This window comes from Sipha flava, unplaced genomic scaffold, assembly GCF_003268045.1.
Source record: "Sipha flava isolate LNK unplaced genomic scaffold, YSA_version1 89_pilon_pilon, whole genome shotgun sequence".
In the NCBI taxonomy this organism is placed as follows: Eukaryota; Metazoa; Arthropoda; class Insecta; order Hemiptera; family Aphididae; genus Sipha; species Sipha flava.
The window spans coordinates 1,313,479-1,332,260 of record NW_020273631.1 but is presented as its reverse complement, the minus strand read 5'-3'; the positions used below and the strand labels follow the sequence as shown (position 1 = coordinate 1,332,260).

The 18,782-nt window shown below is 24.3% G+C and overlaps 2 protein-coding genes across 2 annotated transcripts in view; one reads left to right on the top strand and one right to left on the bottom strand.

Annotated features, from left to right (window-relative positions):
- Positions 1–109, top strand: part of LOC112693711 (protein lethal(2)essential for life-like) — an 852-nt gene extending 743 nt beyond the window's left edge. Inside the window, exon 3 of the mRNA XM_025568901.1 lies at positions 94–109. Coding sequence (XP_025424686.1) covers positions 94–109 — 16 coding nt within the window. The remainder of the gene's footprint in view (positions 1–93) is intronic.
- Positions 110–1,187: 1,078 nt separating this feature from the next.
- LOC112693666 (ankyrin repeat and SAM domain-containing protein 3-like) lies at positions 1,188–17,414 on the bottom strand. Its single transcript, XM_025568846.1, has 6 exons — positions 17,145–17,414; positions 9,893–10,088; positions 4,677–4,795; positions 2,390–2,556; positions 2,152–2,281; positions 1,188–1,272 (listed from the first exon to the last, which is right to left on the bottom strand). The coding sequence occupies exons 1-6, from the start codon at positions 17,198–17,200 to the stop codon at positions 1,188–1,190; spliced, it is 753 nt and encodes a 250-aa protein (XP_025424631.1). The 5' UTR covers positions 17,201–17,414.
- Positions 17,415–18,782: the final 1,368 nt, after the last annotated feature.

Genomic DNA, 18,782 nt, shown 5'->3' with positions numbered 1-18,782 from the left:
CAGTCATCGAACAAGGATGAAAAGAAGTATGAGAGTATGGAAACCAACCAATAATCCTATTAATTTTTTTTTTATTTTTGAATGTAATTGAAGGGTTCAAGTAAATTAATTTAATATTACTGTATAACTAAACTAAACTTTTACAAAAGTAATAAAATTTAATTTACTGTATTTCTGAAAGTAGTTCGTAAAAAGTTAAGGATATTTTTTTTTTTAAATTTTTTCAGTTTGTGTAAGTACGAAATGTAATTCTGTTCCTATTTATGAAAGCATTGTATGACTCGTACATTATTTATGATTAATAAAGTCTTATATTTAATTTTTTGATACACAATAAATGTATTGTTTTTCATATTGAAATTTAAGATCTTTAGACAGGGCCGACAGAATATAACATTTTTTAATTCAACATGTTCAATATAATGTACATGAAAATAATTCCTTTAAGAGGGGTGGAAACCAAATGGCCAACTGACCATCTTTCTTCAAATGTAATAATAAAGACCCTGCAGTAATAAAAACATTAGTGCAGGCCCCACATTTTGTTCTGTCTGCAGTACCTTTAGATATACATTTTTATCACGTGTAATAAGTGAATCCAGTTTACTAGGTATTTATGTACTGATATTTTCATTTTTTGTATTAACGAAATGAGTTGGTTGGAAATCACTGAATCACCATAGACATAGTATACAGATATATCTGTATATTAAGTGTATTATTGATATATGTGCAAAACATCTCTTGAAAAATTGTGGCTTATATACTACATGTTTTTATTTGTTGATTCTACCATCAATGTGTCACCAAATAAGTTTGCTAAACTATCATAACATAAAAATGGTAATTAATCATTGTGCTTCAGTAAATATGTACAATTTTTTATGTATATTAAATGTATATATTTTGGTTTAAAATCTAATTAAAAATAATAAAAAAGTAAAATTTTGTTCAATAATTGAAATTTCACATCAAATGTATAAATCATAAAAATATATAGATATGTATAAAATTAGGAAGTACATCAATTAAGAAACTTTAAAAATTTGTGAAAAAAATTAGGCATTCATAGTTTTGTTAAATAATAAAAAGGAATACTTAAAATTACATCATAAATCTGAAAGTAAAAATACATCAAAAAAATTAAATGTTAAAATACAATAAAATTACTCATATAGATATAGTATTTAATTTCTTGAGTGTTCTTGTGAAGTTTTTAATTCATTTAATTTATCAATCGTCATTATTAATTTTCTTCTGGGACCAAATAAACTAAAAAAAATTCAAAAATCCTTAAGTAAAAAATTTCTAAAATTTCACAATATGTATTAATATATAAAAGATATATATACTTCAAATTTGTAATCCATTAAATTTTAAATTTATAAAAATAATGTAAAAAATTACACAAAACCATGGTCTAATTTATACAATGCTGTAATGGAATAAAATAATTTACTATAATTCAAAAAATTCAACTATCTTGATTTAAAATCTAGGTTCTATTTATCAAAAACACATACAACAAAATAATGTTGGTTAATTTTGTGGATGTAATGATTATATATGACATAAATGATCCCATATAAAACATTTCAAAAGGCACTCGGGTAAGTTTAACTTTGATAATAGTAAATAATTTAAATTTAAACATCAAGGAATGATATTTTGTAATTAATAAATTATTATAGTGATTACCTACTTATGTACATTTTGAACTATAATTCATAATTTTATCAGCATAAAGAGTGTAGTCCAAATATAAGAGTTAGGTACATTTTATGTTGTTTGTATTTTATATTTTAAATGCATTATATTTTATGAAAACCTTAAATATAAATCAAACTTATTAAAGTTAACCATTTATAAATATTAAAACTTAAAAAATTTTTGCTTGGCAAATATGTTCTATATTATTTTACTGTAGTATAATGATTTAATCAATTTTCAAATTGAGGATAATACATTATAAAATATAAATCACAATTATTAATAATTTTAAATTAGTTAAACAAAATATTTCTAATATTTAAATTTTCAAGTTTAGTAGAAAGTTAGAAGAATTTAATTGGATTCATCTTAAAATATTTATATCTGAATGGTGCATTTAAATAATTCTTATTTATTTAATAATTAAATATTTATACTGACTGAATTCCAATGTTTTTCAAATCTTGTTCAGTTAGTTTTAAAAACTCATTGTAACTAATGTTTTTTTGATCAAATACTGGCCAATATTTTTCCAATGATAACTGTTTTAGAAGCTTTTCCATATGATAATCTGTTAATGTAAACAAACAATTACATATTGCATATTAGTTATTGTACATATATTTAATAAATATATTTGTTTTGGAAAAATTGATTTCAAAAAATTGAAAAAACTCACCTATACGTTCATCATTTAGTTGATCAGTTTGGTCTGTTTCAAATTTATTGGTCCAAATAGTTTTTGACTTTACATTATTTTCATGGTTACTGAAATCTAATATTTTCATTATTCTTCGGAATCCTTTAGAAATAGCTGTCATTGTCATAGTCTTGCCGAATTTATCACTGCAAAAGCGAGTCATATACTAAATATAAATATGATAGATAAGCGTAAGTTTTTATTTTAAAGGCTTTCGATTTTGATAAAAAATAGTCAAAGTAAAAAATGCACTTCTATTATTGCTTATAATTATGCTGTGGATCGTATTACTCACTTAGTCATCTATAATTTTTAGTGATTACGGAGTTACATAATATAAAGTTTTAAGTTTTACAATTATTTACCTTTTTCTTGGAAAAGTATAACAATAACTACCCAAGAAGTGATTGAAAAAAATAATTTTTTTTTTGTAATTTTCGGAAAAATTAAAAAAATATTCATATTAATCATTTTGAGCTTAACATTGCTTAGTTTGATATTTTTAACTTTTTAAAAAATATAATGTTATATTATATATAATATATAATTATAAAAATATAAATAGAAATTTAACCAAACAAATAACCAAAATAAGTACACAGGCACATAACGTATTATAAAGTTAGTTGAAAAATGAAAAATATGCAGGATACAGTAATGGAATGTTGTCATACCATCTATTTTTATTGAAATTTAAAAAATTTAAAATCATGAATACATTTGAATTAAAATTATAGTTCATTTAAAAATGAAAATGTTTATAGTCTTCAAATATGCTCAAATGGATACAAGCAAAAATTATATGGTTTTAATTAGTATTTTCAGGGGTAGTAATAAACGCGTTCTATATTTCTTGATTGAAATATAAACACATTTATTAAAAAGAATGTAAGAATACATTAAATTTTTTATATACGTTAAGAATTTTGAAGTTAAATGCCCAAGAAAATAATTATTTTGTTTATAAATTATAAATTAAAATTAAATTAAAAGTACATTACTATTAGTATTGATTATAAATACTATATTATATGTATTTATAATCAATGATATTAGCTATTCAATCAATCAATGCCTAATGTTTGCTAGAATATTTCTAAATCGTATTTTTGCGACAAAATCTATTTTTTTTTTTTTTTTTTTTGAGTCCAATGTGTATACTTCATTTTTAAATTGAACATTAAATGTTTGTTAAAGTTAATAAGTTTAAAATTGTCCTTTTTATAGTATCTAAAATTATAATAATATGTTATTGTGAAAAAATTGAACGTTTTGTCATTTTCACGTACTGGATAATATAGCTAATGTATAAACAATTAATATTCTGATAAATGCGTTCATTTTAAATTAAATTCATAAATGTAGATACATATGTTAAAAATAAAAGCTAATTTAAGGTTTTTTTTTTTTTTATTGGGAGGGTGCATTAAAGTGAACTTCAAAATATTGTAAATTATTATTGTATTTTTCATTGAACGCTCTAAATTAGCGAAGTTAAAACTTGATGTATGTTTCTGACTATTTTTGGTGTGATTTTGATTTTTAAGAGTTAACATTATACGTTTAAGCAGCTAAATACAAATATCATGATGTATTCTTTTACATTCACTTTTGTCAGTTAATAAAATATATGACTCATATTTATCGTTATAGTATGGTATATTGCATTATAAATACTTCTAAATTTAATATATGCTTAAATAATCTACTTATAAAAATAATACTTTAGTTTTTAGAGGAATGTATTATAATTCATAGAGAATTGTATAGAATTATTAGATATTTTTAAATCTAGTAATTCTGTCACTAAATGTATACCACGCATTATGATGAATGTATATTATGTATGTTATTACATGAATGTCCTATGTGAGAGCTAAGCATAATTAATTTATTTATTTATATCACAAAAATGTAGTTGATTTTTAGTTAAAATCTAAAACTTTAAAAATAAACATACATTTTTCGTTGTAATTACACTCCACCTGATGAAATTCATAACTTGGTAGATTTTTTCAATGCTAAATAAAATTAGTTAAATGGATCAAGTAATAAAATAATTTACACCAGGAAAAATGAACTACTAAGTTCAAGGGTTTAAGTAGATTTTAAGGTTCAAGTTATAATACGCAATATTAGTTATTGAGCAAATAATAGAGCAACAAAAAATTATTCGTAATATAGCATCCGTCTAAAATATCTAAAACTTAGGTAGATTATTATTTTCATGTTTACATGTAAAAATAACATTACTACTGAAACTAACATTACGTTACAATTTGCTTGTTTTTCTATAAAATACTCCAATATTTCTTCTTGATTGTACAGTACCGCGTAAAAAGTCGCTGTTCTGCCCAATTTATCAGGTATTTCCAAAATGTCAATCTATAAAAAAAAAATTATTTTTTATTTTTTGTAAAACATCCCATTTAATTCTTAAAATATTTCACTTCCATTTATTTAACCAAAAGAGTCAGTCTTTAGTAGTGTATTTACAGTGGCTATACAAAGATAACATGCCAATCTATCTATATACTCATTAATTTGGAGTCTTTAGAATACAGAAAAATACTTAACGATGCAATTACACCAGTTTGCAGCATCTGTTCAATTATCGATGACAAAAATGTGACTGTGGGTAAATTTGTCTTTGAGTTTCAGAGTTTATATATATGTTTGCATGCATATATATATACATACATAGAATAATATAATAATATAATAAAATAAAAAATATATGTGTCCACCTCAAATACTACATACCAATGGGAAAAAAATCGACTCAATTGTTGAACCATTAGAAGTTATAACCTGTTCATCCCCACTCGGCGTCTTAAATAATATATGAAATCAATGTATGCACTACTGGTTCCCGGAGATGACCATTAGACGGCGGTTGCACGTTGGATCATCTAAAGAATATATAGATGTTTGTCACGAAGGTAGAATACCACGAAAGTAGGCGTAAAAATATCAGTTTACTATATAAAGTGGGAAAATCGTTTGTATTAAGACACTTGTCTGGCCTCAAAAATATAATATGGCGAATAAGAGTTTTTTTTGAAAAAACTGATGTAAATATTAAAGTGTAAACGTAAAAGAATGCCAACTGGATTAAGATGTATGGCTCATGATAATATAATACGTCTATAGATGTCGAATATACTAACGAAGGTGGAACATTGACAAAACGTAATAGACATGTGCGTAGTGTTAAACGTGAAAGCCATCAGAGATCTCAAATTCAACTAATTTTTCATTTCATACTTGAGTTCATGTATGGAATCGTTTACATGAAATGAGATGCTAATAATTATTTTTCGTTTATTAAGTCTAACATAATATAATGCGTTAACATTAACACTTTTGTTTTATTACATAAATATCAACATATATTTATTAGAAAAAATAATTTACTAACTCAAAAACAAGTAAAACAATTCATACACATTTTCAATCTCAAGTAGGTAGTCTAGAGACTAGAACAAAATAGTGTATAATTAATAAAACTTTTTATTAACTTCAATAACATAATACGATGTTATTTGAAGTTATGGTAATTTTTATATACAATAATACATAAATTAAATTATTATTGTTTTTAAACTAGAGATAATTTTAAAAATTGTATTAAGTTGTATTAGACAGTTTTATATTTTAGGCCATAACATTAACAGGTACAGCTCATAATTCAGCATAAATTGAAACATTCTTGTAATATGAACACTAGATTTTAGTCGTCACAGAACTTGATAATAATTTAATGTTATTTTTAAATTGATAAATTTTAACATACGAGTAATATATTTTAATGAATAGTTCATTAATTGTATTTTTAAATTAGAATTTTACTTATACAATAAAATTATAAAAATAAACGTGATATATTTTTATAACTATTAAAAATCCAAATAAACATGGGATGTTTATTTTATCAAGTTAAAAGCGTATTTAAAAAAATAATATTTTTATTGCCCTTTATATTTATTTTTTTAAGAAACTCTGGTTCAAGATTCATTACTAATTTCGAGTTTTACACTTCCATTTTTTTTTTAATCTAATCAGTAATAATATTATGAATCTTAATAAGTTGGTAAACGAAAAAATTTCGTATAAATATTGGAAAAATTGTCAAAAATAATACAACATTTTAATTTAGAAAACTAAATAGATTAATGTAGTGTAATATGCTGGTTAAATTGAAGGTAGTGTCTCAGGAATGCGCCAATAAAAAAAACGATATAGAGAAATTGTTGGATATTATTGTATGTAGTCTATACTACAATTAAATGTATATATATTTGCAGAAACCTCGCAGTTTAAGATTTTATACTTTACAATTCACTAAACACATATTAATTTAATAAATTAGACGTGTTGATCAAGGCAAGATAAGGATACATATTATCATATAATTATTAACATAGCTATCAGACTTAGGTAGTATTCCAAATTCAGTATTTGAGATACTATTTATCACAAATATTCATGTTATTATTCTAAATACTTTTAAAAAATATAGAATAATAAGTCTGTTTTAATACAAAATTTGTAGTGTTTGTATTTTTAGTTGCCTAGGTACAGAGTTATCAGGAGAAATACGGTAAACAGTTAATATATTCAAAATTAGTGAAAATATTATTTATCTATCAGACATTAATTTTAAAATTTAGTATGCTAAACATTTAAAATTTAAAATACTATGTGGTTTTAAAATAAAAGTTTTGTTTAGTTTTACTGAAATGTTATTTTACTTATCAGTTGTTTGTATAGATAGTTATTTAAATCAGAAATAGAAAAACAAACTTTTATGATGCTGCTATATATTTTATGTTTTTTAAAACCATATAATATATAAATATATATTCGTTCATAGAAAATTGAATTAAAATCAAATTTTTTTTCAACTTACATTCGCATTCTGTTATTGTTTTAATTAGCTTTAATTAATTTGTAGACTTTTATTGTCTTTTATTGATTTATATTAAAAATATTTTAGTACTTTTATGGCATTATCATTGTATTTGTATGTAAAAATAATATTAAGCTGTTGATTAATATATATATATTTTTTATCCTATATATTATATTGATTTTGTAATTAAAAGTTAATTTAAAGTAATTTTACCATAAATAGGAAATCTGAACCAAAAGTTGTTTGTATTAACCACAGCAAAAGTACCTTGGTATATACTTAATGTACCGTAAATTGATTAAAAATGTTAAAAAGAGACTAAAGAAAACAGTTATCCGATATTTTTTCTAATTTTATTATCATTAACGAAAAACTGAAAAAACTTAAATTGTTGCTCAATTTTATCAAATACCATACATTTATCGTTTAAATAATTAACTTTGTGTTTTATGGCTTGGACGTTAAATAAAAAAAAAAAAAAAAATCAAATATATTATTAATTTCACTTGATATTAAAAATATTTGTCATTATTAATTCAAATGTTTGAAATTTGGTAAAACTTATTACATTTTAACGAATATAGTTAGTATTAGCTAATATTCTCTTTTATCATTTAAAATTAAACGATTGTGTCCATTGTTACCAAAAAGACTTGTTACACAATTAAAAATCTATACAATTATATTATTATTACGTCATTACGTGATACGACTGTGAGTTACAATTATAGAAAGTAAGATACTGAATTTATGTATATACATTGACATAATTTACGTTAGGAAGTACTTTTCGAATGTGATAATTTACCATTGCTTTTAAATGTATCCAATAAACCCGATCGTTTTATAGAAATAAACACAAGGTTTGAAGTATATTTCACATACCCTCTCACTTATACAGTCCACCATTAGTATCCAGTCCAAAAATCAAAACGACGATTTCAGTGTCTTATCGGCTTACATTATATTATTTTTATTAGGTACAAATTGTTTTACGAGTGCTTCTCGTTATTATACATTATTTTTATCAAATTTATTTTAAATACACTTATATGTAAATAGTAAGCTTTAATAATTTTATTGGTCATGAGCATTATTATGCAGGTCATGTAACTTTTTTTTTTTGGAGGAAGTACAAGTAAGGAGATCTGTATTATAATATTCTATCGAAGAATAAATTAGATATATAATTTTGTTTAGTGCAAACTAGACAATCATATTATACCTATTTTATTTTATTTTTATAATTATAAAACGCATAAAACATTATAAACACGTATAAACCTATATGTATCAAGTCAGTGTTTATTTCAGACCTACTATTCCGGGGATATTGTATATTTTCGGAGGAGGTATGTGGTATTTAGTATGAAATAGGAGTAATTAATTAATAAATAAATACAATTTTCCGGGGGCGAATACATTTTTCTTCTGGGAAGGAGCAATAATCCCCACCCCCGGTAACCCTCCTGAAATAAACAATCTGTACCAAGTACCTACTAAATAGTATATGTGGATAGGTTATGGTAATCATAACTTCCTATTGTTTTAATATTAAATCTATAAGTGTAATAATGACAAAATAGATATAATAAATGTTAATAACTCTGTATGAAGTACTTTTCTATCGAATACATTACATACATACAGTTTCAATTTACCATATTTTATACACCGGATCTTTTTGGATTCTATAGATGTTTAAATTCACTTAAAATTTCTTATTAAAATTCACTTATTCATTCAAAAAAGAATAATTATAATATTCATGTATTACAACCATGGGCTCCATAAAATATTATTACGATTATTTTTAAAAGAATTAAATGCTCTTTACATGTTTTTTATCCAGTCAACTGACCTTCCCACTCGAATGCTAACGATAAAATATATATAAGTTTGATTTTTTTTTTTTTATACCTGCAAATGTGTTAAATATAATTATAGAGCCCGAATGAAATATTTTGATAGTCAAGTTTTTTCCGGATCAAATGTCACTACTAAATACCATCATGTAAATTACGCGAACAAAATACAACAAAACTATGTAGAAGTCTGTGCACGAATGAGCGGATAACGACGGGTCCGTTGTTGGCGAAACAAATAAAATAATTTTAATTTATTCATGTAGTTACATTTATAGCCGGGCCATTTTTAAAAATATGACTGCAGTCGCTATCATACATTTACATACGTAAACTATAATTTTAAATAATATATAATGTTATATTGCACAAATTGTGAACGATTTTTTTTTTAATAAATATATACTCCGGTCAAAATAAACGAATAGGATTACAGTGACTTCACATTATAAAAGATTTCTTGGATCGCAATATTTTAAAATATTAATTTTTATTATTAATAAAGTAATTATATTAAACTGTCTATTGTTTTGGACTTCTAAAGTATTACTTAAATTATTAATTAATATATTTTACAATGAAATATCTTAAGTTTATTATATTTGAATTTATAAATCGTAAGTAGTAACTAAAAACTATACATGTAAAAATAAAATTATTAAATATATGTTATTTTTTATAATCTATAATATTTTTACTTACGCGAAATATTTTCTTCACTATGGAAATATTACCGGACATGGTAGCAATCATTAAAGGTGTTTGTTTATCATTGTTGGTAGCAAATAAAGTAGTTGGGTCTAATTCTATTATGCGATCGATTAGATTTTCGTTTCCATAATAGCAAGCATACATTAGGCAAGTCCATCCTTTTTTATTGGCAGTGTTTAAATTTTTGCTAGAAAATATATTCAATTTTTTGTCATTAGGCAAAAACAAAAAATTTTTACTACCTACTCGTTTTTAATAATATATTTAAAGTTAGTAACAATATCATTCAATTTTAAGTAGCACTTATAATTAATAAGGGATAATTATTATAAAATGAGAACATTATTAATTGTTATGGATTGTACACTATTGTATTGTACTATCTTGAGGATGTTAATTGATAAATTTTTTATATTATATTTTTATTATCGTTTATTGAACAATATATAACCGATGTGTAATTTGTTGACGAAATTTTGGTTGTGTTAAGCTAAATAATTTTTTTTTTGAATTACATTATACTTACAGTTTTTTTGTTGAATAGCAATATTAATATATCATTGTATTCTAACATAAACATACTTGAAGGAAAAATGTATTTTCAGAAAACTATTTTGTTTTAAAATATACAATTTCAGCATATTATGTATACATACTTGTGTATGAAGTATAAAGTAAAAAATATGTTGGTTTTTTTAAATACAAGAATAATATTTAATATCATCAATTATAATTTAAATTCAAAATATAGCTTATGCAATAGAAAAATATAATATTTCTAGTTGTAAACATGATGGGAGTGTTATGTCTAAGAAGGGATGGCTTAAGGCTGATAGTAGTATATAATTTGTTGTTATAACATTTTTTTTGAATAAAAGTAACATGTATCTATTAAATTACTACTATTTGAATTAACTGTAACAATTATGTTGTCATTCAAGAAAGTGCTGCGGAAAAACTCAATAAACTGTAATTATTTATTTTTATTATTATTATTAATATATATATATATATATATATATATTATTTATTAACAGAATCTACCAACGTATTTAAAACATAGTATTAAATAGAACACTTAGTAAAAAATAGTATATTAAAATAATAACAACAAACATTAATTGAAAGAATCTATACTATATTTTTAAATATAGAAGTTATTTTTAGGCGTATGTTAATTTACAATTTTAAAATTTAATTATATTTAAAAACCAGAAATAAAAACTCAATAATAATTTGTTAAAATAATTCGACTTTAAATAGTAACTTACTATTAAATACATTACAAATATACTAGTGTTAGTGAAACGTTATGTGAGGTCCAGTTGATTTTTTAAGGTGTTGGCTTTCTTTTCACAGGCATATATAATGGATAGAAGTAGATTTTAAAGAATACATTTTTAAAAAATATACTATCGAAATACTATCGAAAAAATAATCGATTTTAATTTTGGTGCAAATTACAATTCCTATTTCTTACTACCTGAGGATGGGGCAAATTACACATGTTGTAAATATTTTGGGTTAATTTTGGTGCAAATTGACTACAGCCGTGGTTTTAGGCCGATTTTCTAAGAGCCTACAAACAAAATTACAAATATTTAAAAACTTTTTATTTGAACAATTTTTATTTTATTTTTTAATAAAACTGTAAGTGCATACCATAAAAAATGATTGTGCTGTACGATAAATGATTTTCTTAAGGTCTCAAATCAAAAGATTTTCGATTTGAGGACAGCAAGTTGTGTAAGTTGTGTATTGTCTTATTAAATAGTATCATTATCACTGTCATCATAATGGAAAAGGCCCGAAATAACCATAAATTATTATTTATTATTATTATATTATTCTAATATATATTAATATCTAATATGGCTCTCATTGTTATTTTATTTCTTACGTAAAAAAAATTAATCATCTGAATAATATTTAAAATTATTTAAAATTGTATTATTAAAGATTGAATCAAGAAAATGGCAATGAAAATGAAAAAATGCCAAAAATTGCATAACATTGCAGTACATTTTTTTAGATATTAATTCGTACTTGTATGGAACCTACTTAGGAATAAATCCTATGGTGGAAACTACTATAATATATTAATGGCGATTCAGGGTTTTATTCACGTTACGAGGTTTTGGGTTCACATACTGAGTATAATCCCATTTGCAACAGTATCAAGGTTTGTATAAAAACTAGGTTAAGCTTAGAATATAATTCCCCTTGGGGCGGAGCCCCATACCCCCAAAAAATTCCACGCAGTGGCACTCGAGTTGGTGTATGGATCCGGCAGGCGTAGTGAGCGAAGTCCTAAATTTTAAAAAAAAAATTCCGATTTTTCGAAAAAAAAATGCAAACAATTTTCGTTTCGATAAGAGATCAAAACTAGATACAAAATATCGTTCTCTTTTATATTAATATTTTAATAATTATTGACAAAAATTGTACATAATTATTTTATTATTTTAAATTTATTATATAAATTTTTGTTTTGGTCGAAAAGGGAATCAGTATATTTTAAATTTGGTCGAAAAGTGAATCGGCCGAAAAGGGAAGGGTACGATTTTGGTTGCAGAATTAGGTTTTATGTGGTTAGCACAGATAACGCCTCCTCTAAAATTTGTAATTATCAATATTATTAATATTACTAAAATGTCATTATAAACGTTATCAATGCATGTTCTTGTGAGATTTTCGAAAATAAAATCCATTACATAAATCTTCAACATTAAATCTAATTTTTTTCTTCTTTTTAACAGTAAAAAAGATAATTAGTAAATATTTCCACATACTAATTAAAATAACAATGGATTATGTGCTATAAAAAAGTGGTTTTCAATCTGGGGGTTGCGACCCTCTTAAGAGTCACAAAAGATTGTTTAAGGGTGCTAAGAAATAATTAACAAATGGCTATTTATATTAAAATGTATTAATTTAATCTAATTATTATGAATGTACAAAAACATATCGAATAAAATAGCGTGTAGCGTAATCTTATCTGACGACAGATTATTAACTAATAAGTATACTAATTATAAACGATTCTTAATTGGATTGGCATTTAATATCTGGTTATTTTTACACTCCTACCATACATGTGTAATTCAATAATTTTAGTCACAAAATAATATTTAATAATAAGTTTGGTTATAAAACCAGATTTATGAGTTTTAAATTTTCTAAAATTCAAACACAAGTTTCCCATTACAACAAAAAAGTTATTAAATAAAAAAAAAAATACAGACATAGTAAACAAAGTATACTATTATACTAGTTTAGTTTATGATAAGCGTAAATAAAAATCATAATAATTTTTTTAAATCTGTTTCTGATAAACTTGATGGTTATTATCTTTTACAATTTTATAGAACATTTTTTTATAATTTTTTAATTTCAAAAAAATTTACTAGGAAAAAATGAAAAGATCAATGACAAAGAATCTTTTGAAACACGGTTATCATTTTTCTTCCACGCTTTCAATAGACACTGATTTACATATTGTACATTTATTTTATTCTCTTATACTATTTTATATATGCATATATAGACTAGTATTGTGACATAAGCCTAAAACTAAGTTAAATACTTTACTAAACACAGAAATACAATAAATAGTTGGTACTATTAATAGATAATTTAAAATAACTTTATAAGAAATAATATTGTATGAGACTCGATTAAAAATTAAAACATGTTCTATTGGAGATGTTTGAGCTATATTATCCAATTTTGATAACTTGAAATTATGGTTGAAATTTTAAAAATTATAGTTTTAAGGTCTCAAGGATCATAAAAAATAAATATATTTATATAAAATAGGTACATTTTGATCAAATGTTCGAAAATTTTTTTAAGCAACAGTATTAATAAAATTAATACAATTTATTACTTAAAATAAGGTAACTTTTGATTTTTGATAAAAATATTCTATATATTATAGGTCGAATGAGTGGAAAATAGGTTAATTATTAATGATTAATAATTAAAATTTATCGATAAAGAATAATTAAGAATTCTCAGATAAACGTATAATTGAAATTATATAAAATTAGTTTTAAATTTTACCGTTGGTTTTCTTTTCGCATGTTGACTTACGCATGTTGATAAGTTTTCTGATATGCCACTGCTTCTACCTAACTCAATGTGTTCTAAATCATTTAATCCAAACCCAAACAAAAAAATCTGCCACAGAAACTTACACGAAGGGAGTGGATATGACATTCATGATAAAAAAAAATTAAAAGTTAATGTTTTGTATATTTAGACTATTAACTATCGAAAATAACATTTTAATATAATTTATTTTAATAGTTATCGAAGTTAGATATTATAATTTGATTATCGACCAATATATAAGCTGCAATATATACGCCTAAATATTAATACATACATTAATAGTTATAAATTTTAATCTTTGGTCAAGTATTTATATCGATAATATAATACACAGTATACATATTATATGGTTGAAACCTGTAAATTTCTGAAGTATGCATTTAATGTGAACATGTTATTATATACATTTTGTAGCAAGATTCGATCTCTACACCACTAATCGTTATAAACATTATTAAATTATGATAATTACGCCTACACTGTTCATAATGTTATTCATGTAATTGGTTTTATTGTCACAAAAAAAAAAAAAAACTAAAATCAGTATCAAAAACCGATACATATTCGTGTTATAAATAACTATATTGTATGTGTGTAAAATTGTAAACTGCATCAACCCACAGGCAGAACAAGCAAGTAAAAAAAAATGCATAAAATAAAGCTTACTACTAAAAGCCGGGGGCATGATTGTACTCTCTGCTTGCCTTCTCCCTAATTTAGATTACTGCCCTTGGACGTTGGAATGCAGTGGGAGATAATCGGAATGCTGCAAACCCCAACTGTGCAAAATGGTTTGATAAAAATTGAAGAATATTGTATTTTATAAATTCGTGTAAAATCAGGAATTATAAATGATTTATAATTTTTTCATTGAACACAATGAAAATGATAAAAAAAAAATAAAAAAAAAAAACATTAAAATCCTAGCAATATATTACTCTTATTAATTTAATATTATTTATTCTATTCCATTATAAAACATAATTATTATCAGAATTGTTATTTTTATTAGGAATAAATTCTTAAGATTTTTTTTTTTTTGTTATCTATACATTATTTTATACATTATATTTTATCTAATACAATATGATGATTTGTTTCCAATTTAAATCAATATAAAACGATTCTATAAAGAAATAATAACATTTTATACTAATCATAATAAGCTTAATGGTTCATGCTAACTTAGTAAAAATATATTCAATCAGTATAAAAAAAAACTTTAATGTTTTTAAAAAAATAAAATACTATTAATGTCATTTGGCTATTGAAGGTTTTATACCTCCATAAAAGTTGACAGATCAATGTCACGTCGTTTACAATAAAAGGAAAATAATAGAATTACTTCATTGGTAACAATAGTTTTAAACAATTAACAGTATGATAATACAGAATATATGAAATTATATATTTAAATATTTCATATATTCTGTGATGACATGTTTGAAAAATCAACATTCAAACAAAACGATTCATTTTATAGTTCTTTATTTCTTTTCACTATTGATAAGTAATTTATAGTTATAACTTATATAAATTTAATAACTAATAGCTCATGAGTTATGGTTAAAAAATAATTAAATTATGATCAACAATGAGTGAAACACAATGAAATCCAATCGAAAATTTTGGATTTCTATTTCATCGAATGTAAGATAGAAATTAAATAATAATAATTAAAAAGTAATTTAATAAGTAGTTTAAAACGTCTATAAATAATAAGAATCCTGAAGTAGGTAAAGTATAGTTGAAGATATCAACAAGTATTTAAAAAATTACTTTCAGCTGATGTTTTATCCTTTACTGATGATAATGATTTTTAATTATTCTTCCATAATATATAATATATACATATAAAATATTTTGCAGTTAATAATAATGCTAAAGATTGTTTGTACCTAATAATTATTATTTTCGGATACATCTACTGTAATAAAAACTTAACTTTGGGGAATGGTTGAAACTATTTAATTTTGGAATCTTCTAATTGCATTAAATCAGGGCATAAAGTACTTATATAACCATACTATAAATCACTATAAAACCAAATATCTTATTTTGACTAAAACGATACACGCCTATAATTAGTATAATATAAGAAAAAACAATATTGGATTTCATAAAATGTAATCTAGTAAGTAGTAAGTATCATGTAAGTTTCGTGTTAAACTGTAAATAGTTCAACGCGTTCAACGGAAAGGCTTCCTTGTATTTTTATACGTACCCGTTATGAAAAAAAAAAAAAATGAAAAATAAAGCCCTTTCTGAAATGTAACTTAATCTCCGTCTATAATTATAATTGTCTAGGCAATTTTAAATTATTAACATCTAAATACAACAATATCACAGATGGGTTTTTTCAGTTAGGTTCAGTTAGGTTTTTTCAGTTAAAACACCAACGTGCTGGTGTTTTATATAATAGATACCATGGTGGTAACTTCACGTATATATTAAGCACGTGATAATTTTGTAGTATATTAATGTACTATAAAATAATATGTTTAATTTAATTAATTTTATGGAATTAGTAAGACATTGATTTTTTTACTGTACAACAAAAACTACTATTTATCTCAGACGTTTTCATTCATCCAACTCGAGAGTAAAAACTTTATTTAGATGGATGTAATATAAAACGATTGTCATATTACCGATATAGGTACTAGTATCATTGATGTTAATACCATTATATACACACATTTATTACTGTTATTACGGAAGAACTGTCATTCGTAAGTAAAACATGATGTGGTCCTGTTTTTTTTTTTTTTATTATTATTATTATTATTCGAAGGGGTATAATCAAATTAATGGTCAATGGTAGTTTCAGATGTTTAATACAGAGATAGTTGTGTTTATGTTAAATGGTACGTTCAAGTAGGTATACCTACCACGGGCATAACTGATCATAACCATTAACCGATCATAACCGATCGGAGCGTACTATTATACTCGTGTACATTTTGACGGTGCAGGCGACCGTACGCAGATCGCAATAAAGATAAAACATACTAAACGTAGACAACTATTGACTGAATATTTTTGAATAGAAACGTACGATGATAATCGTCCGAAAACAATTCTATTGACCGCAGCTGTGTTTAAAATAATTAAATGTAATCATTACCTTAGCATGTCAGTCACCTTTGGGTGATTTAGTGTACAAGCCGTGTACAAGTCCATGGTGTATTGTGTGCTTTAGAATCGAATAAATATTCGACTAGATTGTCAAGAGGAAGAAATTAATATCAAAAAAACTTTGTTGCGCACGGCGTAAACCTCGGGAAAACGAACACGCTGAAAATGTTCGTGTTGTTATCGTACCAAACACAATTCCGACGAACGAGCGGAGTGTGCACGCGCTTGTGTCAGTCGTGTAGCATATTGTTGTTCGCATCACGATTCACGGTGAACTATCAATCAACACGGTAATACTGTTAATATAAGTAATATCTTATCTTTATTTACCGATGTTCAAATACTCAATTGGTATTTTGTTTAGACAATTTATTTCTGTCTACCATTTTTGTAATGTTTTTCTCATTTTCTTTTCCCCTCCTTCCGCGATTGTTGTTTAAGCCGCGACCGGTCGTGTCACACTAATTATCTGCTCTTTGCCGCACGACGCGATTCGATAATTAGGATCGATCCCCATGCGGAAAATTTTGTTAATTTTGGATACATTTTTTTCCTTCGTTTATTATATTTTTCTGTGTATATTGTGTTGCGCACGACTTCTTTTTTACATAAATAATTGCTCGGGGAATGTTTAAAAGAAATATCTCAGTACTACAGCATTACATCTTATATGATCAACGTAGTTTACGCTGTAATATAGCGCGACTGCTGTAAAAATATTCCCTGTGCGCTTCAATAGACATTCTACCACCTTGGGTTCTTGAGAATGTTAGGGTAGAATTGTGTAGTATACATCGCAGAGGGGATTACGTTTGACCCATACCGAAAGGTTCGTGTCTGTGACGAATTCGGATTTTCAATACTTATGTTTTTTTTTCCGTCACGGAATATTCTATGAGAGTAAATTTTTATTCCACTTTCCGTTCCAGTCAAAGCCGACCAAAAGGTTTTACATTTAAAATTTAAATTTTTAAATAATGCATTGTTGTAAGTTGTAACCATTAAACTGTAAAAATTGTACACTTAAGTGTATTTTACTTTTCATTGGTAAAAAATAAAAAGATACACTTCGTATATATATAAGGAAATAATGTATCCTTTAATTGAATTAGCTTTGTTAATTATTATCGAGTTATTACAACCTAATTAAAACGTAAGTATTTAAAAGAAATTTCAAAAGTGAAATAAAATTAAAAGACAAATGTAATACAATATAACATTGTATTTATATTTTAATTTTATAACCATGTGGTGCATAATGTATTGTATTTTTATTTTTGGTTATATTAATTAACTTTAAATACAAAAATACCTGCATTTCGTATCGAGACTAGTGAATATAGTTATGTTATATGAGTTCTAAGAGTTATGGCAGAGAATATGAGTATGCGATTTATAAGATTTAATAAAAGTTTTTTGGCAGATATTACAGGAGTAACCGAATTGGTTCCCGTTTGTGTGTAGGTAAGATAGTGACCATTTTAATTTTTAACACAATTTACCTATACTATAAAAAATTAAAATTCAACGGGCCTGTGCATAGAGGGCAAAAAAAAATGTAAAAAGCTACATTTATGATATATAGACACAATTATTATATCGATAAGATAAAGTATAGAAATATAAT

Coding starts and splice junctions, on each gene's coding strand:
- LOC112693666 (XM_025568846.1), bottom strand. CDS start 17,200: ATGGACTTGTACACGGCTTGTACACTAAATCACCCAAAGGTGACTGAC. Junction 10,089..17,144: donor AAGGTGACTGACATGCTAAG/GTAATGATTACA, acceptor TATATTTTCTAG/CAAAAATTTAAACACTGCCA. Junction 1,273..2,151: donor TTGAAAAACATTGGAATTCA/GTCAGTATAAAT, acceptor AATTTTTTTTAG/TTTATTTGGTCCCAGAAGAA.